This window comes from Suricata suricatta, chromosome 2 (assembly GCF_006229205.1).
Source record: "Suricata suricatta isolate VVHF042 chromosome 2, meerkat_22Aug2017_6uvM2_HiC, whole genome shotgun sequence".
Lineage (NCBI taxonomy): Eukaryota > Metazoa > Chordata > Mammalia > Carnivora > Herpestidae > Suricata > Suricata suricatta.
In genome coordinates, this window is record NC_043701.1 from 183,678,258 (window position 1) to 183,705,118 (window position 26,861).

The 26,861-nt window shown below is 48.2% G+C and overlaps 1 protein-coding gene across 7 annotated transcripts in view; it reads left to right on the top strand.

Moving 5' to 3' along the window:
* Window positions 1-26,861, top strand: part of MGMT (O-6-methylguanine-DNA methyltransferase) — a 279,398-nt gene that overhangs the window by 24,682 nt on the left and 227,855 nt on the right. Inside the window, exon 2 of one of the 7 annotated variants that reach the window (XM_029932785.1) lies at window positions 19,907-19,949. The exons of the other annotated variants lie outside the window; for them this stretch is intronic. Within the exon in view, the coding sequence (XP_029788645.1) occupies window positions 19,907-19,949 (43 nt within the window). The remainder of the gene's footprint in view (window positions 1-19,906; window positions 19,950-26,861) is intronic. 7 annotated transcript variants of the gene reach the window in all.

Below are 26,861 nucleotides of genomic sequence, written 5' to 3' on the forward strand. Positions count from 1 at the left end.
GGTTTTGCAGTTGTTTGTCTTGTTTTTCTATTTTATGTTTAATTTTTATTTCAGGGATTTTTGCTCTTTATATCTATCCTTCATTGTTTTCCTTTTTAGATTCTTGAGGTGGAAGCTTAAAATGATTTTCCGTGTCTCTTCTTTTATAATACACACTTCCAGGGCTATGGATGTCTTCTGAATACTGCTTTGGCTGCATTCTCGTTAAGTGGTGGTACTCAGCGTTTTCATGTTCACTCAATTCAGAGTGTTTTCTGGTTTTGTTAGGATTTCGTGTTTAACTCAGGGGTATTTAGACGTGTGTGCCTTTCCAAACATTTGCTTTTGTTTTGTTTTGTTTTTTTCCTGTTCTCTTTTTCTTAATGATTTTGGTCTGATTTCACTGCAGTCAGTGCACATAGCCTGTATGACTTCAGTCCTCTGATGTGGGCTGAGACTTGCACGTGAGAAGGGGTCAGAGAGCAGGCCTTCTGCAGTGTTGGGTGCAGTGTTCTGTGTCTGACCCAGGGGCGTGTCCGGGGTTTCTGTAAGCCTCACGGCCCTTTCATCTGCATGTTCTATCAGTTACTGAGAGAGAGAGAGAGATGCTTTAAAAGCGCAAATAACATTTTTGTTTTTTCTGTTTTGTTAGCTCTGTCTTTTCCTTAATGTATTTTTAAACTGTTATATTATGTGGGTACAGAACTGACTTGTTGATCATTATGAAGTGTACCTTTTTATTGCAATTAATTCTTCCGGCCTTAGCATTTCCATCATCTAGTATTTTTTTTTATTGTGGTGGTAAATCACAAAACATAAAATTTACCATCTTAACCATTTTTTTTAATGTTTGTTTTTGAGAGAGAGAGAGAGAGAAAAAATGTGAGTGGGGGAGGGGCAGACAGAGAGGGACAGAGGATCCGAAGCAGGATCCATGCTGTCAGCAGAGGGCCCAGTGTGGAGCTTGAACTCATGGACTGTGCGATCATGACCTGAGCCAAAGTTGGACACCTCACTGATTTAGCTTCCTCTGCACCCCGCCATCTCAGCCATTGCTAAGTGAATAGTTGAGTAGTTGGGCATATTCACACTGTTGTGTTACAGGTGTTCAGAACTTTCTCATCTTGCAAAATTGAAGCTCTTGTGGCCGTGAAACACTCCCCATTTCACCCTCTCCCTAGCTCTTGGTAACATAATTCTCCTTTCTGTGAATTTGACTACTCCAGGTACATCATAGAAGTGGAATTACACAGCGTTTGTCTTTTTGTGCCCGGCTTATTTTACTGAGCACGGTGTCCTCCTGGTGCGTCCGTGCTGCCGCGTGTGTTACAGGCTGAGTAGTGTTCCACTACGTGTCGTCACGGGCTTCTCCGGCAGGACAGGGGTTGTTATATGTGAAAGATGATATGATATGTAACGTAACATACTGTAGAATTGTATAATACAATATATAACGTAGCATAACATGACATAAGGTAATGGAACCTAACATGAGATAACATGACACGCATGCCAGCTGGAAGACAGTCTGGGAGAGAGCAAATTCTCCCTGCCTTCACCTTGTGTTTTTCTGTTCAGACCCTCCGTGGATTAGATGAGACCCGCTGCCTTGAGGGGGGGCAGTCTACTCTGTATGTGGACTTAAATGCTAATCTCAGTTTGAAAACACCCTTACAGACACACCTGGAAATAATGTTTAACACCCATGGCCCGGTCAAGTGGTCCCGTAAAATTACACGTCACATATGTATCTCCTGCATTTTCTGTCCCTGCTCAGCCGCTGATGGGCGCTTGGGTGGCCTCCACCGCTTGACCCCCCGTGAATAGTGCTGCTGTGACGCCCGGGTGCAGACACCTCCTCACGTTCCTGCCTCCGCTTGTTTCCGGGGTGCACCCCGGTGTGAAACTGCTGGGTCAAGCGCTAATTCCGAACCTTTGAGGAAACGCCCTACTGTCTATAGCAAGTAACATCATTTTCCATCGCTCCCAACAATGCACAGGGCTCCGGTTCCCCACCCGCCCTTCCTGGCCAGTATTTGTTACCTTGCTGTTTTTTAAATGTAGCCATCCTGACAGGTATAAGATGTGCATTGTCTGGCATTAAAATTATTTTCTGGGCTTTATTTTGATCAGATTTAAATGGTATATCTTTTTTTTCCATCTTTTCATGTTCAGCCTTTGTCCTTATATTTAAAGTGTGTAAAGAGTATATAGGTTTTTAGAATACCCAGTCTTACTGAGAAGCTTCAGTTTTTTAGTCCAGTCACGCTAAAATAATTACAGATGTAGTTGAGTTTAATTTTTTCATTTTGCTATTTATCTTCTGTTTGACCCATATTTATTTTGTTCCTTTATTTCTACTTTATTTTGCTTTCTTTTAGATTAATCAAATGTTTTTTATTCATTTTTCTCATCTGTTCACGTTTTAATGCTACAAACTTATTTTTTTCTGTTTCGATTAACTTAGAGATTATACCATCCATCCTTGACTTATTATTCACCTAAAATTGTTCACCTTTACCACTTCCTGAGCAATTAGGTACTTCATAAAACTTTATTCTGTTTAGCTCTGACCCAGCTTTTATGCTGTTGTGTTTTAATTCTGTAAGTACTTTAAAGGCTATAATAATCATCATCATTACTGTTGTTTTAAACATTTAATATTCATGCAGATTTATCGCATGCTGATTGATTGATCAGTTGATTGATTGGCAAGTTTTGTTTCTTCCTTCATTACCACACTTCCATGTGGGATGATTTACTGCTGCTTGAAAATCTACCCCTGCCCCTTTTTTTTTTAAATGCCTGTCAACTGCAGTAGATAGAATCTATTTTTAAAATGTTATTTTCCCTTGACTTAAACACAGTAATTTAACCCTTGTTGGTTCTTGAATTAACAGCTGTTTTATTTCATCATTTAAATATGTCCTATTCATTTTCTTCTGCTTTCTAAAGTTTTGCTGAAAAGTCAGCCATCAGTTCTGTTGTTGCTCTTTTGAAGCTAAAATGTGAATTTGTGACTTAGGCTGCGTTTATGATTTTCTCTTTGATTTAAAGTTGTGTTACATTTAGTTGTGATTTTTTTTCATATTTATTCTGCTTTGAGTTTGTGGAGCTTCTTGAATCTCTGGGGTGGTGTTACCTGTTTTGGAAAATTCTTGACTCTTTTCTCAATTATTGTTTCTTTCCTGCCAGTTGACCCTCATCTTCTGTGCTCTTGTCTTCTTTCCATTTGTCCTGTTTGTACTGTGGTTTGGATGTTTTCTGTGACCCCATCTTGCCACTCACAAACTGCTTTTTGCTCTGCCTGGCTTACCATTAATCCTATCCTGTGAATTTCCAGTTTCAAAGTTTGCATTTTTTGGTTATAGAATGTCCACTTCATTTTTAATATGTTTCAATTCCATATTTAAAATCCTCTGGATTCTTATTTTTGTCTGGCTGTCTTTTCCAGTTAGGTTTTTTTTTTTAATCTTAAGTTTATTTATTATTTTTGACAGTGGGGGAGAGGCAGACAGAGAGGGAGAATTCTGTGCTAACAGCACAGCGCCCCATGTGGGGCTTGTGAGATCAAGACCTGAGCCCAAATCAAGCGTCAGATGATTAACCAACTGAGCCACCCAGGTGCCCCCAGTTTTAAACATATTAATCATAATTATTGTGTGCTGACATCAGTATCTTGGATGTCTATGCTTCTGCTGGTATTTTCTGTTTTTTTTTTCCTTCTCTTGGTTGTATGGTACACACACATATATGTACACACATAACCACATGTACACTCACAGGATCATTGTGATACCTGAGACAATCACAGTTTTCTGTTTGAGTTTTTCACCTGACTTTTCATCATAAGTACTTATCCGTATGATTGAACTTTTGCCAACATTATTCCTAGAGATGGCGTAGTGTTCCACTGTAACGGGTAACATTCTTTTATTGTTGGATATTTAGGGCATTTCCATAACTGAGACTCTGTCCTCAGGAATTAATAAAAGATTTTGTCACAAAGATGTTTAATGGGAGTTTTTGAGAAATAAACCAAGTAGGAAAGATGTCTGAAGTCTTGGGTTGAGAAATTGCTCATCAGCCTCTTGCTTCTTAGGTCTGCAACTGTGTGTTACAGTTTTGGTTCCCCACTAGAGTTACAGCCATTTATGCATGTCATTTCAGGCATCATGCTTATATGCATGTCGGTTGCTCATGGGTAGGGTATATAGTAGGGTGTGCTAACAACTTTGAACAAGGCCCTGACCATGTGGAGTTTTGGCTTACCTTGGGCAGAAGTGAATGATGTTCTCAGTGGCCAGCCACTCATTCTATGACCCCCATGAGCTCCATCAGCTCATTACCTCCTGTCTCAGTTTCCCTCATTTGTAAAGTGACAGTGTTGTCAGTGCTGTCACTGCCCTTTGGCAGTGATGGAAGTATATGCCTGTGCCTTCCAGAATGGAGCCCCTAGTAATGTGTGGCCACTGGGCACTTGAAATGTGATGAGTGTGACTTACAAACTGAAGTTTTAACTGTATGACATTTAAATTAATTTATATTTCAACAAGTCATCCATGTGGCTCGCAGCTGTTGTATTGGACAGTCTGGCCTAGGTGTGGCCAGTGTTTCCTTCATGGCATTCGGTGGTCTTTATATGCACTCCAGTTCTGACATTTGGCTTCTTTGCCCGTCTTTATTTATTTTATCATGTGTTAGATACTCCTTTCTGTGTATGAACAGAGTACGTACTTTTCCCTCTCTGTGCTGTTTTAACAGGGACATCATCTCTATGGGGAGAGTAATTTGCCTGAACAGGACGCTAAAAATATAAAGTAGGCCGAATTAAAGAAGAAGAAGGGATTTTACCGGAAAGTAGCTTGTGTTGCAAAACCATTGAAGTGAATGGAGACATTGCTGACCACACACGCAGCCCCTGCTGTTAGCTCTGCGATTTTCCCCTTTGACCAGGTTTCCCATTTTCATCAAAATTAACAATTAAAATTTACAATTCAGTTTTCTCTTGTAAGTAATTGCCGTTTGTAAATGAGACTATTTTCTCTTTGAATTTATGGTACAAATAGTGTAATTTATAAAGATCTCTTTATCCTTTGGGTCTGGGCAAAATAAATGTAGTATCTAATGCTGGAATTGGGCAGGATTTTTCTGTGAAACTTAAAATATCTGCTTCATAAAAGTGGGTTAAGTTATTTTAGAAACTATAAATAGTCACTTGGTAATTAGGTGTTTGGGTTTATTTGTTATAACAGACTGCTTATTAGAGTTTGGTGTGTTTTTACCCCATGGATCAGAAGCTTTTATAGGCCAAGTGATAAGATGCACTTTTCTACATTTTGCTTGCCGATTATGACTCATTACAGATGATAGATAGCCTACTCAGCTTTTCAATTCCCGTTTGCTTGTAGAGAAAGGAAATTCGCATCTCTTTTGGGCCTACTCTAAAATTCTGGACCCCTTTTAGGTACTAACGTTACACTATATCACACCATCAGAAGGGAGAAATGATAGCACAGACGTGCTCTCTGTCACAAGGGATAGAGTCTGGTCTTTCCTGGCTTATCTGTTTGCACCAGGATTCTTCCCTTTTTCCTTTGCAGAGCCTCCTCACGTAGTTAAAATGACATCAAGACTTCATCAGGATACAAGTTCTGGCAGACACAGCCCTGTGTCTGGTCACAGAGAACGTAATGACATTCGCAACGCTGTCACCAGCCTGTTTGGTGTTTTCCCTTGTCCGGCAGGGTGGTGCTGACAAGATTGATGCCACGTTGTCCGTTCCGGGAGCTCCGGCCTGGTCGCGAGGCCCTTTTCCGAGAGCACTGAGTGATGGGAGCAGTTTGTTTGTAGTTATTTGCCATTATTCGGACTCTTTCTTTTAATTGTATTTTCACCATTGTTAAGGGAAGAAAATTGATCATTTGTTCCTTTGGGATCAAACTTTGTCACACATGGAGAGGGCTGTTTGGTAAGTATTTACAGGAAGCGCCCGTGTCTGGAACTCCTGGGCCTGAACCGTCCGGCAGTCCGCCTCCCTCTGGAAGCCGCTCTGGTGCGCCTCGTCCTGCGTGATTTTATTTGCTCTTCTCATGCGATCTGATAACAGAAGTACGTTTAAACATTTATGCATGTTTAATGAATGGCCACTGAGAGGAGAGACCACTTTTATAACAAGATTAATACCTTGACTCAAGGGACATAACATTTTAGTAAAATCAAAATTTGTATAGTATCTTCTCTGTGCTTTCAACCTCTGGCTTCCTTATGAAAACGTCTCAATAAAATACTAGTAGCCAGCTCTGGCTCTTATTCCCGTATGTGTTATGTGGCCTGACCCGGAACCCACTCAGGGCTGTGCCGTCTGGGCCAGGGTCTCCTGGTGTATGTCACATCAGCCTGTGTGACTGTGGCGTATAGGATTATGTGCCGGTGCCAGCCGTCTTCATGGCTAGATACTTCGGGAAAGAAAACACAGGGAGAAATATACCCCCAAAGTAGTGTTTTGTGTTGTTTTAAATAAACTCAGATGTCGTCTCTCCCCCTTTTAATTACTGCATTTTAATGTGATAGTCTTTGTGTATTTGGTTTTTTCTTTCTTTTTTGTTTTCTTTTGCCAAGAGAGGCCTTTCAGGGTAGAAGCCTAGAAGCCATGGAGCAAATGTTCTGAGTGGTTTCCAGTTTTGACAAGGAGGAGCTGTATCTCCTCCTCAAGCTGCTGGCCAGCTCACGCTAATCTCACCTTAGATCTATTAGCCGCTTCATTTCCCAGCCCAGACCTGGATCACGTAGCGGCCAACGTGTGTCGGAAGCCAGCACGCAGGCTCCCAGCTCTGAACCCCAGAGGCTGCGCTAGGCTTTTCATTGGGAACATTAGTGCCGCTGCCGGCACTGTGCCGGTGCAGGGGTGGGTGATGAGGGCCCTGAAGATATTTCTTGTCTTCCCCGGGGCCCAGCTCCTTGTTTCTCAACTGCCAGGTCTTTGGGGTCAAGGTAGACCCTGCTGCAGGTACGTGGATGCCAGTGGAATGGGGTTTTTTGACTATTTTGAACAGTTTCACCCTTGCAGAAACTGCAAATAACAGCACGGACATTTTTGCACACCATGCGCCTGGTGTTGCCCAGCATTGACACCTTCCATTACCTTGCTTGTTCTTATGTGGCTTCCACCGCCGGGGAGCTAACATGTGACCCGTCAGTGTGCTGGTCAGCACCGGCTGCTGCCACAGGCCTTGCTTCTGCGCCGCCGTGAGCCTCACGCATGTCCTCCCCTGTCCTGCTTGCTGCCCAGCCCAGGACCCCACCTGGCATGTACTCTTTATCTAGTCTTTATTTCTAGACTGTGACAGTCCTTCCCTTGCTGCTTGTGACCTGAATGCTTTTGAAGGACACTGGTAAGTTATTTAGTAGGATGTTTTGAGTTGTGATGTTGTCTCCTAATCAGATTGAATTTCACATTTTTGTTGAAAAAGAGCACAGAAGTGATGTCTCCTCTCAAGGCATCACACATTGGGATATCTGAGGTCTACATGTCTGTTACTGGGAGCGCTACCCTTGGTCACTTGGTTAAGTGGAACCTATCATGTTTTTCCAACTATAAAGTCACTGTTTCTCCCTGTGTAATTAATGAGTACCTTGGGGGAAATAGTTTGGAACCATGCAGACATCTTGGTTCTCACGCTTTCACCCACTAATTTTAGCATCCGTTGGTATGTCTTGTCTGCAACAATGGTTACTGCATTGTGTGCCTGATGTTAATCTGTTTCCTTTATTCTTTCTTCACTTGCGACTTGGAATTCTTAAGGAGGAGCTGTTCTTTCTCTCCTATCATCTCTACTAGAATGGGCTTGTGGATTTTTTTTATCCTGGGGGTGGTGGGCAGTAGTGTCATTACTCTGGTAGCTGCCGGTTTGGCTCTCGGGAACACCTTGAGGTTGACTGCTGTATCTTGATGACAGCCCAACCTCCTGGGCACTTTCTTACTTTCTGGCACCACCTATTATCCAAACTTAAACTGTATCTTCCTTGCCCTAGTGCTGGACTCAGTCACGTCCACAGGGAGCCCAGGTACCTCTTCCTGTAGGATGATACTTAGAAACCCAGATCTGGGTGCTGGTGTGCTTATTGGTGCTGAGGTGCTATTCCTCTGACCCCTCTCAGTAGGCGGGGCAAGGGATCTCCTTGTGGACACTGGCCCATGCTCTGTATCATGATGCCTCCAGTATTTACTTCCCTGTACCTGTCATCTGCATGTGGATTAAAAACTGTGAGTTTGTCTTGACACCTCCAATTCAAATCCAGTACAGCAGGTTTCCTTGTAGCATCCACCCTCCTCTGGTGGTGAGAACCCTGGCTCTTGTCCATAGTGGACTCTCTGTAACAGGAAATAAACAGACTTTGGGAGGCTCGTGTCTGTCATTTCATTGGGATTACTAGTGTAGACATGGTCTGCTAGGCAGTATCCTATTTGTGAGGGAAAGGATTTCCTGTGTTTGCTTGGCAACAAACTAGCCTATAGAATTCTAACTACTCACATAAGTGTGGCTGGGGGCTCAAGGTTGAGGCTGCATTGGAACGGACAGAAAGTGAAATACGTTTGTTTCAGAGTAGATGTCATGTTTCCAAAATGGGACCAGCTAATTTGCTAATTTTTCAAATACCCAATATTGCATATTGAGAAGAAACTAAAAGAAACATTGAAGATCCTCTGCTATTAATTTTGTGTGAATAATAACTTCCTTTTATAGTATTGTCTACTAATTTAGGATTTATTTTTTGTCGTGGTTGTTAATCCATTTTATTTTCTTTTCATTCCATTTTTTGCTGGATTGGTTCTTTTTACCTAAAGAGATTTCATCATAAATCTTTAGTTTGTTAAAAACAGTTATTAAAATTATTACATGCACCTGAAGCTCTTTAAAAGTTCGAATTGAACTTTAATATAGCAGGGGTCATACCGTATTTGTACTTAGAGGTGTGACAGTGAGAAGTTTGAAAGTATTCGGTGTCTTTATGGATACTATGGTATGTAGGATTTTATACCCAACTCCTGTGTCTTGAAGTCTTCATACTGGAATTGTGTTTACTGGTGGCAAAGGACCATAAAACTTAGCTGACAGAAAGAAATACAGACTTCTTGTCACTTTTTGCCAGATGAAGATGAGAAATTGCTGGGCATCTTTATGAAATGCCCAGATCTTGTCCTAGGGAGGGCAGAGCATTTAGATGCGTATGCATGATTCTTTCCTTGCTGTGGTGGTCGGGCTAGTGTGTGGTGTTCTGAAGCTGCCCCCAAGATCAGGGACGCTTGGAGGTTAACCCAGGCCCTTGCTGGATGTTTGGTGCTGTTTGTTACCACGGAATAACCAAGCTGTTCTCACTGGTGCAGGGAGAACAGTGTCTGTGTCTAGGAGATAGATACGAGTCTGGCAGAAGTGTAGGCTCTGAAGTATGTTGGAGTTGACCTTGAGTACCTACCTGCTACTTACGTGCTGTGCCCTTGAACTGGCTACTTAACCTCTCAATCTGTCTTCTCGTCTACAAGTAATGTGTTCCACCTTGGGTTTGCTGGGAGGAGTAAATGAGATAATGTGTGTAAGCGCCTGGCTCAGGGCCAGGCATATGCAACTAATAAATTTAGTTCTTACCCAGCTAGACCTTCTGATAGTCCGTTGGCACGAGGTCACCTCTATAAAGGTACAGAAGCGTTCTTTTTCTGGGATGTTAGCTTTTTGACAACAGGAAATAGATGATAACATGGTTATTTTATCTTGCCTTATAAAAGTGAGTTAAAACAAGGTGTGGACGATGTGTGCCAGAGGTGTGGTGTGAGGGGCAAGTGTGTTTCCCTAAGGAAAGCTGAAGCTGAGGCCCAGGGCGGTTTCCCCTCCATGGGGATGTGTGACTGGGGCTAGGTCCCCTGCCTTCCTGATGGCCTGTGCAGCTTCATTGTTCCTGTCACCTGTGATTAACTTAGGGGAGAAACCAGTGTGGGGACTCAAGGACTTCTCTCTGTATTCTTGTCTTTAAAATCAAGTTACTCCCCTCCCTTTATTTTTGAGCAATAAGCTTTTGAAGGAAATGAGGACCACGGAACAGGCGTAGAGCCATGGTAACGCGGGTCCCGGCGCTGCCCACACGGACCTGATCGAGATGGCCGCTCTTAGAAGCAGCTGTACCGAAGCAGAACGTGAGAATGTCTGTGAGCCAGGGATGCACTTTTTCTGTTTATGACTCTACTCCGTATTTCATTTATATTTAAAACTGAGTTGATGAATACGAATACAGATATTTAGAGTTATTGTAAAGTCATACTTGTTGATGTGCACGGACCATATCTTAGAGTTTAAAGCGAGAGCGGTTAATGGTTTTACCCACCTTGCTTGGAATTTTTTTTCCTTCTGCTTTTTTTTTTTTTTTATTATCCTCCAGCTTCTATTCTTCAGGTGTGTAGCTATTTTAGTATATGAAGGATGATGGATGATGCCGGGAAGTTTCTTTGGAAGCACTTCTGATATTGTGCAATGCACTGGGGGTCAGCTACACTTGACTGATGCATGATTTATCCCATGTCCCTGCCACTTCCTGAGATAAAGCTGCTGTTTTATCAAAAATGCCAGCAACTGTGATTTAGAATTTATAAACCTCCGTTTTCGAATAATTGTTCTGATTACTTTCTGCCTTGGCAATAAAATGATAAAGGTAATTGCACACCAATGTGAGATAGCACCAAAATACAATAAAATTAACGTGAATTAGCCTGACATGTCGATGAGAAGTATTTATGAAAGGTGGTGCTGCAATAAGGGAGGGCAGTATTATAGCTGGAAGGTGAGTTATGGCCTTAATGTAATACTCCTCGGAATTTAGAAAAGAGACTCTTTCTGTTGAGGGTGATTGTGCTTTTGAAATTAAGTTGAAGTGATTCTTATAATTGGCAACAATAATGCATTTTGAAGGTAATATCTTTTATTGTGTTATGACCAGTTGCATTACCTTATATTTAGCAGTTTCTGGCTCCAGCTTTTCTTAAAGTCCAGTTGACGCTGACTTGAATTCTGTTGGATCTAGGGGCTTGAGTGTTTTACTCTCTTTTCAGTATTTCCTCTGGTATGAATATTAACAGGTTTAAAAAAAATCTTATTAAGCCATTTAGATATCAAAGGTTAAATATTAGTTATTTTTATTTTTAAAGAAGTTGAAGGAATATTCTTATAAAATGTGTTTTGCTGTCCTGCCTTGTGTGCACACTGGGGATTTCCGCCCGGCTCGGACCCAGTGTCCCCCATTAAAATACACATAGTTAGTAACCTTCCCTTCACAGCCCTGGAGTGAAATTCTTGGGTAATACCTACCTGCATATGCTATTAAAAAACCTAGGAGATAAGAAAGAGTAACAGGACAGAAGTACTCGGGCAGGCAGTAAACCGCCGTAAACGGCCCTGCACGGTCTTGTTTCATAATCTGCATTGATGTCAGCGCTGCCGTCTTTCCAAAATGGTGGATGACATTTTGTAAAGTTCCCAGGAAAATGGAGTACGTCTTTCCCGTGAGCTGTAGGGCTCATGGGTCCCCGTGGAGCCCTGCGTGCGGCTCCTGCACAGTTCTGCGTGCTAACATGTCACATGGGGTTGTGCTTTGGGCTTGGATTGCTGGTAGGTTTGATCGTGTGGCAGAACCTTTGAAAGTGTCACAGGATGAGGATGACTGTGATCCCACACGTTCCAGAACATTCTGCATTTCTGACTCCTCCCCCGGGCTTGTCAGAAGCTCCAGCAGTCCCTGTGACAAATGACAGTACCTTCAGGTGGCCAGCACCGCCTTGAGAAAGACAGGCGAGGACCCCTGGTCGCAGCCAGGTTGTAGTTAGATAGGCACTTCCTGGGTACCCTCCTGATGAGGGGCCCGCGCCGTCTCGCGTCACCAGGGCAGCCGGAGGTGAGGTTTCTGGGTGTGCTAGCTTCCCCCAGGGTGAGTGCTTTCACCATCGGCCCCTTGCCACCGTCCACCCTCTTCGTCCTCAGGCTTGTGTGCCTGGGCATGTGTTTTTGTTATTTCTGACTTGGTGACTGGTGGTTTGTGTGACATCTAGCAGAGACCAGTGAAGAAGGCTTGGAAACTGAGGTTCACTTTGGAAAAGTCCCATCGATGGAAACAAGCAGTGTGTGCCTCTTGCTGTTGCTTTGGGGAGGCGGGCACTGATCTGCTGGGTTCCCAGAGGGTAAAAGTTCTGTGAGCAAATACGCCAAGCAAACTTAGAGGAGAATTTTCCTAGAAAAGTGTACACAGTGGGATTTTTTTTCCTCAGAAACAATGGAATTTATAAAATAAAGTGAAATAAGGAGATACAGTAGTAGGTGGTGTCTCTTGTAAGCCCCCTTCTGTTCTCTAGCCCGTAGCTGAGCTGCACACATTGTGTTAGCTCCTGGGCTCCGTCCGTCGAGACGAAGATGAAAACCATGTGGTAATGGGGGCGCCCAGGTGGCTCGGTCAGTTGAGTGTCCAGTTCAGGTCATGATCTCACGGCTTGTGGGTTTGAGCCCCGTGTTGGGCTCTGTGTTGACAGCTCGGAGCCTGCTTGGGATTCTGCCTCTCCTTTTCTCCGCCTCGCCCCTGCACACTCGCACTCTCTCTCTTTCTCTCTGTCTCTCTCTGACTCAAAATAAACAAACTTAAAAAAATGTAAGAAAGAGCTTTATGATTAGCCCAGTACACATTTATATTTAAAACATAGGCTGACTAAAGTATTAAACAGTCGAATGTTTAATATCCTGTGTAAATATCATACACAGTAAAAAGATAGTACTCATGTATTTTTTAGCACTTTGACGTAAGGCTGTTTTAGGGGTTCTAAGGTCACAGAGTTTCCATGGCTTGGTGGCTCCGTGGCCGTGCTGTGGGCGTATTCAAGCTGTTCTGTTTCTGTGGAAACGGGAGCCCCTTTCTGTCTGTGTGGTAAGCCCCACGCTTCAGGTCTTCGAGGGCTGCTGCCATTCGGCCTCTGCTTGCTCTTGCTTGTGGGGTCTGTTTCCACCTGTGCCTGGTTCTTTGTACCAGAAATCGCATTGGAAGATGCTTCGTCATTTGCTCATAGGAGGAGCGTGGAGCCCAAGACGATGGGCCTCTACTGTCCAGGGTTTGCCCATCCTCAGGGCAGTGTTGTGTGCACCAGCTGACCCGGGGCTCGGGGTTTCTGGTGGCTTTCGTATCCCTTCATTAGCCTAGTGGTTCTCACTGGGGATGATTTTGCCCCCAGGGGATGTTTGTCACCAAGACATTTCTGGGTGCCACAGCTGACGAGGTGCTGCCGGCATCCAGTGTGGGGAGGCCGGGATGTGGGCAGACGGCCCGCAGCATGTAGGTCCCGCTCCTGTAAGTAGTACCGGGGGGATCCCAGTCACGATCTGTGTGAATAACTCATGTAAAGTCCAGCTGGGTCCCTGTCCGGCCTGAGGTCTTCCTGCCTGTCTCCTTTTATCTGTGGCGCGATGCCCTCAGGCAAGATGCCCTTGGTGCCATCTCTTACTCCTTCCTGGCTTTTCTTAGCTTCTCCCATCCCCCGCCACACATACAGCAAGCATGACCCAGCGCTGTGGGCCTTCTGAGAGGCCTGTGCCTCTGCATTCGCCCCACCTGGGGCAAGAACCCCTGTCCCTGCCAGGGCGGGCCAGTCTCCGAGCGTGTCTGTGGCATTCTCTGTCCTGCTGGCACCGCTCTGAGGCCTCCCCAGCCCGTGTGCTTGCTCTCCTGCACCTGCTTGCAGCCTGTCTGTCCAGCGGCTGTCTGCTTGCTCTTTGCGGAGCTTGTGCCCTGTGGTTTTCTACCTGAATCCAAACTGGATCAGAATTCCAGCTCTGCCACTCGGGAGCTCTGTGCCCTTGACTGGGTTGTGCAAGGTCACCATCAGCCTCAGTTCTCCTGTCTCTGAGCCGAGGTATTAATACTGCAGTGCTTGTAGGGTTACAGTGCAGGACGAGGCAGGAAGGGACTATGAGGGTCCAGACAGCCTGTGGATGTCAGCATGGATCCCCTCGGTGCCAACCTTCCCAGGTCGGCTTTTTTTTTTTTTCCTTTTTTTGTCTACTGTACCCTAAGGTATTGTAAAATCGCCCTGACAGCATGAGGATGGAGGCTAACAAGGGGCAGACGGGGTGGTCTGGAGATGTGGCGGCTCCTGCCTGAATGAGGCCCAGACAGCTCTCGCTCGGGGCTGTCCAGTCATTGCGGAGCCCACACCAAGGAGGTCGGGGGTTGAAGACGGCCTTCCTGGAGGAGGCGGGGGCTCAGGGGCGACCTGCGCTGGGGACGTGGGAACCCCAGGAGTGAGTCTTCCTGGTGCCCATGGAGTTGTGCATTCAGACATGGGGTGTGGGGGGAACCAAGATGGGAACCAAGATGTGGCTGGAGCTGCTGGAAGCTCACTGGCAGAGACCCTGGCGAGCGGGCCACAAGGACCGGCGGGTCCCATGCACCTTCTCACTGCGCAGCCTCCCTCTGTCCGCCTTCCAGTGCGCTGTGCTCGCGGGTGCGCTGACCGCATGAGTTCGGCGCAGGACGGAGCACACTTTCAGTCCCGCACGGTACACGTGGCTCTGCCTTCGGTACCGCATCATCTGCCCCTGACTCGACACACGGCGTCGGAGCCACCACCAGCTTCCCTCAGCCGTGGGTCTCGGGTGGTACAGGGCCTTTGCAGGGTGGCGACACCCTTTGTGCGCTGAGGTTGCGGTTTTGGGGGCTGGGGGGGAGGTCTCCTGTTTCCCTCTGTCCTGGGAGAGGCCCCCAAGTTTCCGGGAGCCCGCGGCGGAGCCCCGTAGTGCGTCTCAGCCTGTGTGTCTCCGCGCGGCGGTTGCCAGGGGCGGTGAGGTTAGAGCTCCGTGTGAAAACCCTCTTCCGGGGTGTTCTAAGGGGCACACCCCCTGCCGCCCACCCTCCCCTTGCCGCCCCTGTGTGGAGAAGGGCTCTTGAGCGTGACCGGGTGTGGGAAGCATCGTGGGTGCTCTGCTCTGGCGGGTCTGGGGGGACGGTGGTCCCAGGGCAGCGTGGGCCAGAGGACGGGCCAGTGGCGCTGTGCGGGCTGCAGAGCGGCGGGCCGCCTTCGGTGGGATGCAGGCTTGTTCAGGAGGTGGGGCGCGCAGGTCTCCCGCTCCAGGGAGGTCGTGTCCTAGTGACCGGTGCTGGCCTCTCCCGTAGGAGGGACTTGTTAATTTGGAAGACCAGTCTCAGGCCAGGTTGCTCACCTGCCTGGTGGGGGAAAAGCAAGGGTGATGTTCTTTGTTGTGAGGTAGGTTTGTGGATATTGCTAATTACTTATTTCAAAGAGCTAATCAAGAAGTTGAAATTTAATGAAATAATAGAATTTGGACAGTCTTTTCCAGAAAGTAGCTCTGGCAGGTTCAGTCTGCGGAGGCCATGGTGTCATTTCCCCGTGAAGCCCAGAGTCCTTGTACGTCATTTGGCTTTGCAAGGGTTCTGTTTGCTTTTTCCTTTTGGGTTGAAATTTTTGCCTTTTCAATATGAGATGTTTATTATTGCTACCCAAAAGTGTCTGGAATATATATTGCTTTAAGCTGTGGGATAAAGTTTACTCTCGTGATGGTTTAATTTTTATTGCGCTCCCAGAGTGTGCTTGCTATTGTTCGGATGACACACACGTCTGTGCCTGCCCCGCGAGACCACATTCAAAATTGCATCTTCTGTGCACACCGCTTGCTCGGGAGCTGCACGTTCCTGCGGCCCCTCACTCATTTCTGCCGGCTCTTTCTCTTTTTGTTTGCCTGGCACGTTAATATGTCTTTGTACTCTCGTGTTGTTTCTGTAGAAAAAGTTGTGCTTTACCAAGTAGAAAATACTTTGCAGTAATAGTGGTTAATTATTTTAGTTCCAGGTTGTTGAAAATGGATAGAATGACTAAACCTTCAGCTAAAATTCTACTGCAGAGTGATTCAGAGATGCTATAATTGCCATGTTATGTTTTCCAGTTTATCCAGAGGTGACTTTAGACAAGTAATTCTACTCTGCCAGACAACTTATTTCTCTATTATGTATTTTTCTTTACCTTGGTTATATATGATTCTAGGATATAAAGTCTGCTTGTTTCATTGAAAACTATACATAATAGCATTTCAGTTTTTTAAAATCCAACTTTTAAATTTTAAAAAGCTTCTGCTGTCTATCGGATTTTGATAAAAAGTGTGCCACTAAATTGTTCCAGAGCCAGCAGTTAAAAGGAAAAAGAGCAGAGGGTCTGGGTTCACCCCCAGCTGGACGTCATTTTCTAGGTGTTTGGCACAGTCATCAGGCTTGGTGCTCGAAGGGAAGTCTGAGTCCTGTGGGACTACAGGGGTCTCAGCTCTGCCTGCCGGCACATCTCCAGCCCAGGTTGCCCCGTCAGCTCCCTGCACTTCTCAGTGAGCCCCCTTTGTTCGTCCTCTCGGAAGACCACAGGTGACCAAAAGGACACCAGCAGTTACTAAGTGGGGGTCAGCTAAGAAAAGAAGATATTATGCTCCACAGAAATGATTTCTTAGAGAATATTAAAAAAAAATTTTTTTAAGACTTACTTATTTTTGAGAGAGAATTTTAGCAGGGGAGAGACAGAGAGAGAGGAGACAGAGTCTGAAGCAGGCTCCAGGCTCTGAGTTGTCAGCACAGAGCCTGATGTGGGGCTCGAACTCCACAAACATGAGACCACAACCTGGGCCAAAGTCAGATGCTCAACCTATTGAGTCACCCAGGTGCCCTGATTTCTTAGAGAATATTTATTGGATATTTCATAGAGGCTCAAATATAATACAGTTGTCAAAATATTCGGAATCTTGGGGAAAGCAGTGGTATTAACTGAAGGGTAAGAGTGGGTGAAACCCTGGCGTGTGTGGTACCAGTTCTGTGTCGTTTCCTGGGGCTCTGCTCGGCAGCCTTCCCCGTGCCTCTTGTATCCAGAGCCGCCTGTGGGCAGCTCGAGGAGGTGGCTGTGGACTGGGCAGTGACAGCCTGGAGACGCCCTTGGAGGGGCATTCTGCGGAGGGAAAGGGCGATGGGAGCTGCATGTGTGAGATGCACGAAGCGCGGTGTTGCAACCACAGCTGACAGAGCTAAGGCTGCCTCGTAAATCACAGCCTCGTTGGTTATTTCAGTTCGTTTAGTAATTGTATTGGTCTGTATCACATACATGTCCAGAAAGAATTTTAGGATGTCTGTAGGTGCATATAGACATAGGAAATAGGAACAGGCTGCTGTTCCAAACGCATGGCACACGTGGTCTTCAAAGTGGCTCAAGATAGGCCAGGAATTAAACATGGGGCTAATCCTTAGCGTCCAAAGCAATGACGGCGTCCAGACTAAGTGCGGTAATTATCGTAAAGGTTTAGCAGGAGTCTTTTGTATAACAAACCCATATTCACCTGGCGGTCTGTGTTTTAGAGTGACATGGAGGCCTTCTCAGGGGTGTTTGGGGATTGGCGTGGGCTTGGCATATACAAAGGGCCACAGACCTTTGGACCACAGACCTCTGGATGGTCATGGGAGGCTCCACCCCAACCCTACTTTGTCTGTCCTGTCCTGGAGCTGCAGGCTGCATGTGTGGCCCCTGGGGGCCGGTGGAGCTGCAGAGCCCTGGGCTCACCCACTGCTGCCCAATCTGTGTTCCCTGAGACCTTGTGACCGCCTGCCCCAGAGCGGACAACACTTGGGGGACTTTCCTCCTGAAGCTGTCTCTTCCTCTTTGTTGGGTCTGGGTCGGATGTTATCTTCCCAGGTCAAGGGTTTAGAGCAGGGCTGGGTCCTGGCTGTGTGGCTGGCGAGAAAGGGCAGCAAATTCAATGTACTGAGTATCTGTTCTGCAGGTACAGAAGCCAGGGACCCGGGCAAGGCAGAGAGAAACAGGCATCGTTGATTCTGCCCTTCAGGAGAGGGGCATCTGGGTGCTGGCAGCACCCTCAGGGTGCGGTCACTCGAGCCATCATCTGCTCAGCCCTTGTGACTTCACGTGCTCATGGGCTGCCCTCAGTACTGCTTACTTAGTGCTGCTTTACGTCAGCGTAGTTCTGACTTAAACACCTGCTTTAGCCTTGGCCTTAGGAATTCCATGGGAGACCAGTGTTGGATGCATCCATTTTATTTTCTTCTGTAACATGGTTATTTGAGCTGCAATTAATGGCGTCTCTCCCCAGTGCATGTTCAGTGGTCTAGAGTCAGACAGCCTCACCCCTGTCACCCGCCACGGGGCTCTGAAGAGTCACTCTGGTGTTGGAGCTTCAGGTTTTTTGTCATCAGAGAAATGGATGCGCCTAATTTGCAGGGCTCTCGTAAGGATTAGAGAGCCATCCAGATGCCAGCAAGCAGCAAATTCAGGAAAGGTCAGCAGATAACTAGGCCTGTTATCAGATTGACTTGCAGGCTAATGATGCAAAAAACAGTGATTGAATCATAGTCTACATCGTACAGAAGAAGATCTGACAACTTTCCCAGCAGGTGTTGGTGAGGGCATGGAGGGACATGGGCTGTTGGTGGGAGTGCACAGCGGGGCAGTCGCCGAGGAAAACGGTGTGGTGACTCCTCACAGTGTCAAACACAGAATGACTGTAGGGCCCTCAAGTCCACCTCTGAGTACACAGCCGAAAGAACGGGAAGCAGCCTTGCACAGATATTTGTGCAGCCAAGTTCATGGCATTCTTCGCAGCAGTTGCGTGTTGGATCGGAGACAACCCAGATGTCCATCGAGGGGCAGATGGATAAACCCCAGTGTGTGGTCCATCAGTACAGTGGGACACTATTCAGCTTTAAAAAGGAAAGACATTCTGACACCTGCCACCATATGCATGAACCTTGAGGACCTGACACTGAGTGACAGAAGCCAGCCACAGAAGAGCAAACTCCGTGCGATGCCACTTACATGAGGCTCCTGCAGCAGCCATATTGATAGAGACAAAGTGGGATGGTGGGTGGCAGGCGCTGGGGCAGGGGGATGGGGAGTGGTGTTCAGTGAGGGCAGAGTTACTGTTGGGGATGATTTAAAAAAAAACTTTTTAATGTTTTTTATTTATTTTTGAGAGACAGAGAGAGGCAGCTCCAGCAGGGGAGGATCAGAGAGAGAGAGGGAGATGCAGAATCCGAAGCAGGCTCCAGGCTCTGAGCTGACAGCACAGAGTCTGATGTGGGGCTCGAACCCACAAACCGTGAAATCATGACCTGAGCCGAAACCGGACGCTTAACCGACTGAGCCACCCAGGCGCCCTGCTGTTGGGAATGTATTTGATGACAACCAAATTGTATGCTTACAAATAAATAAAATGATGAATACTGTGTTAATTTTAGCACAGTATAAAGAAGTATACTTGATAAACTTTAAACAGAAGCAGCGTCTGGGATGCTGTATCTAATGCGCCTGGTCATAGGCTCAACTCGGCGCCTGCTGAATGTCCTGACTCGGAGGGCCCCGTGGAGCCCAGGCCTGCCCCTGTGGGTGAGTGAGGCACGTCATCGGTGGGATCTTCTTCAGGCCCTCAGGGACCACAGGAGCAATCCCGGCCTTGGTGTTCAGTACAGGAAAGACCAGAGGGATGAAGTATCGTGGCTTTCCAAAGGACATGGTAAAACAAGGGAAGGTAACGGTCTAGTGTTTCAATTGGACACTCGTCATTACCTTCCCAGGTTTGGCGTGTTTGCTGGGCTCTGGACAGACGGTTGCACTGGCCCCCCGCCCCCCGCCCCAACCCTCACCTCGGTGCCTCGTTACCCTCAGTATGTTCCTAATGCTCTGGACGGTCTTGTAGACATGGAGAAAATGGCAGTATCCTTTTGTTAAGGAAAAAAGAAAGTATTTTTAATATTAGTTTGCTTGCTAATAGGTTAGGTCCTAAAGTTTAAAGAAGTACTTAATTATTGAAGGTTTTCATTCTGTGACAGTCTGAATTTTTCTTCTATTCAGGTTACCTTTGAAATTAACATTGCAGATCATGAGATTTTCATCTGTGAATATTATTTGAAGAATTCATTCTGTTGTAATTGAGATAAAATGTACTAGTTAAATTTTGTGATTTCACATTTGTTTTCTGCTAGTTTTTGAAATATCCTGGAGAAGTTTTCCTCATGGCAGTGGGAGCATATGTGAGTGATGCGATTACATCAGTTATTTGAACAAAGCTTGGGGATAGCTTATATGTGACTTTGTAAAAATCCCTATTTCCAAGGAAAAGTGCACAGTACTTAGTCTCTGTGTCATTTGTAGATAAATTGGTTACCAGTTGGTGTCTTGTTTCTATTGAAACATGAAGCTTCTGTGAATAAGTATGGACTTTATGTGCACCTTCTGCATGTCATAACAAATGTCTCAAAGCAGATAACTTAGCAAAGGTGATTTTTTATATTAAACATTACATCTTCCTTTAAATCACCCCAGTTCCTGCTGGCTTCGTGTGGTGGCTTCCCCCCTTGGGCCTACAGTGACCACACCCCAGTGCCCATGGCCAGCCTCCCTCCGCCTCTCTGCCGTCACCTCTGTGCTGGGTACGGCACGCTGGGCGACATCTGGCCCTGACCTGTCCTGAGCAGATTGACGCGTCCTGCAAGAGACAGGCTTGGATCAGCCCCTTCTCTATTCTGCTGCTCCTGCAGTGGCTGGGGGACAGCTTGGGACCAGAGGGGTCCGGAGATTCAGAGACCTGTGCTGACGTCATCCAGCGGTGTGCCCACCTCCAGGTGTGACGGGCCAGCCGACTTTCACTGAGAGGCAACCACATGGCCTATGCTGCTTCCCCAACCACTTGCTGAAGCCTGGGGCAGAGGGGTGACACCCCCATGGGCTCTGAGAGCTCACAGTACAGCCAGGGACGTGGCTCCAACAGGGCAAGACCCACTTTGCAGAGCAGAAAGAGATGAGGGACTTGCTTCTGTGATCGTGACAGTATTTATGTTACTCAGTCCGAGTCTGTTCCAGGAGCGTAGATGAGGAAGGGTTTCCGAGAAGCCCTTTGAAGGACAGCTCTCCGCTGCATATGGCCTCCAGCCTTCGTGGGCAGGGAGGGGGGACCTGTCCCAGTGACATTTTAGATATGCATCGGGCAGTCCTTAAGTCGGCCAGCTAAAGGGAAACTTGCTGCTTTTGTAATGACCACAGCCCCTAGACTGAACATTCCATGTGTGTTTGTGGGTGCCTGGTTCTGTGGGCAGCTCTGGCTCGGGCTCAGTGTTTGGCATCTTTAGATGTGCCGGAGTTGAGACCTTGGCATCTTCCAACTATTCTGTAAGGGGTTTGACATCAGCAGGTACGACTTCAGTGTAAGTAAGGGTGGGGCTAGGTGGTGAGAGCAGCTGTGACTTGCAGGACATTTCTCTGGGAAGTAGTGTTACCTGCATTGACCAGAACCTCTAAAAGAAATACACTTTTCCCCCAAAATACACAGTTGAATGCTTACTGCTAACAAATTCGTCGTAAGTGAAAAACACAGAGCAGATCTTCCTTGAAGGGCTGTTTCCTATGAATGAGTGAGAGCTTATGTTCTGTTCAGGGTGCCAGTGTGTTGCGGGGTGTGGCTGGCCTGGCCTCATGTCCGCTCGTAGCTTCCCTGGCTGATCTCTGTGTCAGATCTCCGCGTGGTGACGGCTCCTCACTGCCCAGGCCCTCCTGCTGCTGCCAGCGCTCCACCTGGTGCAGCAGCCGAGGCTCTGCTGCTGCCATGTGCTGCTGCAGAGGGGCATCCTCACCACGGACATGAGGACACGGGGAGGCCTGCACAGGCGTGGCTGGCACAGTGGAACGAGCCTGTCTGAGTGGGGCTGGGCGTCAGGAGGGGGTAGCCACGCTGGCATCCTCCCGGGGTCCTCACCGCGAGGCGGAGCCCACAGATGGGGCAGGCGGGTTCTCCTTTCCAGCCGGTGCGGTGGTCCGGAAGTCGAATGTGGTTAACACAGAGCAGTGTGGTGAGCGGGTGAGACCCGGCAGCTGCACCATCGTGAGTCACTCACTGTACGAGCAGAGACGAAATCACGTAACACATCGCTCGCTCTTTCCAGATGTGGTCAAGAATTCCTCTTCAGTGGAAATCCACTACTTACAACTTACATTGGATTAACTTTAATAAAAAGCTTGAATCAATACAAAGCATCTTGGGAAAACAACCGCCCCCCCCCCCCCGGGTAACATTTCATGGACTCGGGGGTCTGTGTTTCTGGCTGGTAGTAAGGTGAAGGAGGGGCTCTCGTGGCACTTACTTATTGCCTCCCTTTTGGAAACTCACAGCCAGAGTTTTACAGTTGTTTTGTTTGTTGTCACCAGCACTGCGTACCTCCATAGCAGAAACAAAGTAAGCCATCAGTGATGGTGGGGACCTTTGGGAATTTACAAAGCATCAAAATGTGAATACCAACTATGGTGGATTATCAGGGCCAGAAAGTTGGACAGCTGTGCCCCACGTGGGCTTGGCAGTGGGAGGTCAGTGAAAGTAGATTTGTGTCTGTTCATCCATCAGCTTCCTGGGAACCCGCATCTTCCTCTTGAGTGAGTGAGGGGGGAGGCTTGCTCGCGCACCGTCCTCGGTGAGCACGGCTGTGTTGTAAGCTCAATGGCAGAGCCACCAGGGTGTCTGAATGGTTTCCTGCCCAGATTCCAGCCAGGGACATCCTCCAGTTCCCCTCTTCCCCTGGCTCCTGGACAGTGGGCATCTACTTTGGATGTCCTTGGCACTGCTGCTCTGGTCCAGTAACTGGGAACGGGCACCGTTACCAGGAAACGCATGTCTGGATCCCTGGAAAGCCAGATGCCAGGCCTCAGGAAGGGTTCTTGCATGCGTGGCATTAATTTGCTCAGCTGCCTTCCCAGTGCCCACCGCCCGCGGTCCTCCCTGCTGCCCTGTGACCTTTCTGCCTTGCCTCACGACTAACACGTGGACTGCTTCTGAAGCTCTCGCTCCCTCCTTTACCTTTTGGTGCTGGGCGCCCCATCACCGCCTTGCTTTGAACTCCACGCGTGTGATTCCGGAAGGGCAGGTGCTGGCGTGCACGTGCTCAGAGGCTGTCTCGTTTGCCCGCCTCACAGGCCAGCGGGCTTGGAGTGGTTTTCTAACGGTGCCACTGGTAATGTCTCCGGACGTCTGGGCAGCCTGTGACGGACTGCTGAGCGCTTCCTTGTGCACTGTCTCAGCCGCATGGCGTCCCCGTGACAGAGGAGGACATGGGCCCAGAAAGGTGCCCATATGCTCAAGGTCACCTGGGTGTCGAGTTGTCTTTTCTCTCCAGCTCCAGACTCTGTCCTTTTGTTGGCTCAGAGGGCGGCATGTTCCCAGATCTCACCATGTCATCACAGCCCTCTGCCAAGTGGGTGTCTTCCTATGCCTCCCCCACCCCCCTGCCGAACTCCCCTCCCGTTGGCTGCTGGAAGGGATTGCTTCTCGTCGGCTGCACTGATGACACACCCTCGCTGGGAGCATGCTGTAGCAGGTAGTAGTGATTCCGGCATGTGCAGCCTGCTCTGTGGAGATGGCCGACCTTCCCGGGGGTCATCCCCTCTGAGCATCACGTTGGAGGGAGCATCCCCTTCATTCTGCCGGCTGATGCGGGTTTTCTGTGAGAATCACATCGTCAGCCTAGTCACTGGAGTCACAGGACGTGAGGCGGGCCATACTTGGTGGCCACTCACGTGGCATATGGTACAGGACGTGCCTCTCAGAGGGTCGAAGGTGTCGGTGTCCAAGTAACATCTCCTACACCAGGAGAATCCTTCTGAAAGGATTTTCTCTGTTCCTTTGTCAATGGATGAAATATGTGAAAATACCTTATAAATTTTAGAGTCCCAAACATGCACGGGAAGAAGGCGCACAGCAGCCGTAGCGTTTTCCAGTTCATCTTGTGTTTGCTCAGAGCTTTGTGGAGGGTCAGACCCCCGCCCCCACTCTCCTCCCCCTCGTCTGTGGCTGTGCTGGCAGGTCCCTTCGAGAGTCACCTGGACTGTGACGTCATTCGTCTGTGTGCCCTGGGCTGCCATACATTCTGCACCAGCTGCTGCAGTTAAGACTTGGAGACTACTAAGCTGTCTTCGAGGGGAAGAACCTGTCCCCTTCTCCAGAGTCCTAGTTAATTCTTCGAGTATATGGGTTTTGAAGAATTTAGTGTGAGATAAAGGAGTGGTATTTTATTCTTGCATTTATTACTCTTTAATCAAATGGAAAGTGCACTTTTGGTCTGGAAAGCTTGGCTTCAGCCGCAGGTTTAGACTGAATTATTGTTTAAAGAGTAAAAGGTACAGAATTATATGTTCAAGCTATCAGGCCGCTGATAGGTTTTGGGCATAGTGTAACTAATTTAGAACATAAAATTTCCTGCCTCGGATTAATTGTTTAGAGGCAGCACGCGCGAGGTGGCATTGTGGCCTTGTTGTGGGGTGGCATCTGTCCTTCTGGGAGCCTCGTGCCTCGCCGCCAGACCGTGTCTGGAACATGAGGCTCATCTGTCCGGGACATCGAGTCATAAATCACACTGTGTTTCTCACCAAGAATCCTTCACCACAGAAACGCTGTGAAACCGCTTCTTTACTGGGGATGAAGAGGATTTAATTCCGTGGTCCTCCGTGGGGCCCAGGCTTAGCGCTTGGGCCTTGACTGGTGACAGGCCTTTCTAAGCAGGTACTTAAGAAAATTCCAGAAAACTTCTTTAGCCACACCTTGGGTGAGGCTCTGGTGTCAAAGACCAAGGGGTGAGCGTGTGGGGATCTGAGTGGTCTTACTTAGGGTTTGTTCATCCGTGGGTGAGAGAGAAGGACCGGACTGTGTGAAACTGAGAACTCTCTGATACTCACTTATCCGTGCCTTTCTGTCAGAATGTGGCCGACCTCCGGAAACAGGCCGGTGGTGAATGTTTCCAGCTTTGTGGGCTATACGGTCTCCTCCCCACGCCTCACAGAAGCTTCCAGAGTCAGTACACAGCGAGCCTGTTGTATTCTAGTGAAAATGTACTTGTGGACTCAGAAATGTCAACTTCATATTTTTGTTTTGTGACTTTTTTCAGTCATTTAAAAATGGTAACAAACCCTTCTGAAGAAGCCCACAGGCTATCCACAGATCCCTCTGGTGAGCCAGACTTGCCCTGCACCCACCAGCTGCCAGTTGGTGTCCGGTGCTGAGGTGCCTGGGCTCCTCAACCCAGATGCTCCGGTGCCCTGCTCACTGCGAGGGAGCCAGTGCTCCTCACCCAAGTGTCCTTGGTCTTCAGTCCCAAGTGCTCAGGTGGCCCTGCCGTTCGGCGCCAGCTCTCAGCCCTGCATGCCTTGCCAGCTTCACAGCACACCCAGGAAATGCCAATGAGAAGTGGTAAGGGTCGTGCAGAGGTGGGGAAGGGAAGGAGGGTCAGTGGGCACTGGCAGCCTTCTTGCCTCAGGCGGCAGGGGATTTCTGTAGGCTTCTACGAAACCTGCAGTTTGATTCACATCCAGCTGTAGGGACGCCCTTCCTGGCCATTTGCTGAAGCTCTTTTTGAGGATTTCGGTGCATCCTGTATTGGGATCTTGATCTAACAGTACTCACTGTGCCGTGTGAACCAGCGCAAATAAGGATTTGGTTCTGGAGCCTGGAGGCCGCATGAGGGTGAATTCCCTGCGTTTGTTGATTACATCAGATGACAGAGCATGTGTTGTTAATGCACAAGTTCTGTCTGTTGGTTAACAGTGTGTGACTTTTTTCTCCCAGCTGGATTGCACTCGCGTGTGGTCCGTGGACACTACAGTGCTGTTCCCAGGTAGGGAGGAGTTTGAGTCACACCTCGCTGTCAGGAAGTTTGAAAGGTTTTCACTTCGCCACCGGGCCCAGCTTCTCCAGGAAGAGTGTTCTTCCGAGTTCTGCGCAACTCCAGGTAGCAGCCCGGCCTGTCCTTTGGAGCAGGCGTGTCTCGACTTGGGCTGTTGTGCAGAGGTGAAAACGCTGAGGCTTCCCTCCTCGTTTCCTGCGTGTTCTCCCGTGCCGTTGCTCCTCTGAGAAGTCAGTCACACGTTGCCTAACTGGAGAGGCCAGTCAAGAGCGAGGTTAATTTTTGCTGTGACACATTTAAGCTGAAGCCTCCCAAGACGTGACAGCTTTAAGAACTGATTGCATTTTGCGCACATGCCCGCCACCCTCCTTACTCCGTCGGGACGTGCTCTTGGCGGGGTGCGGTCTGCGAGGCACGCGGGGGCCTTGCCAGGCTTCCAGGGGCGACCCCAGTGGCCACGCAGCACCCATCCAGACCGCACTGCTGGGGGCTCGCGGTCCTTCTGCGGGACGGTCTGCGAGGCACGCGGGGGCCTTGCCAGGCGTCCAGGGGCGACCCCAGTGGCCACGCAGCACCCGTCCAGACCGCACTGCTGGGGGCTCGCGGTCCTTCTGCGGGACGGCTGCGTTCCCCATCGTTTCCCCAGCGATGGGAGCCTGCGCTCCGGCCGGGGCGGGAGCGTGGGCCTGGGGCGTTTTCTCACTGTTTCTCTTCGCAGGAAATTCCAAGTGAATTCACTGTTCTCAGTTACCACCACAGGTCAGTGTGTCCAGATGCGACGGGGTGGTCAGGCTCCTGCCATGGGAGTGTCTGGGTGCCTGGGTGCCCTTCACCGTGAAATTTGCTGCACTTCCCGTAGGGGTTTTTCTTCTGTTCCTCATGAAAAGGGTTCAGCGCCTTTTGGTTTTCCTCAAAGCAGCTGCAGTCCTTTTGACATTTTCCCCCCCAGAGTTTCTTTATTTTGAGAGACAGTGGGGGAGGTGCAGAGAGAGGGGGAGAGAGAATCCTAAGCAGGCTCCACACTCTCAGTGAAGAACCCAACATGGGGCTCACACCGTAAGTTGAGTTCATGACCTGAGTCAAGGTCAGTTGCTTAACTGCCTGAGCCACCCAGGCGCCCCTTTGGGGCACAGGCAAAGAGGTCCCTGTGG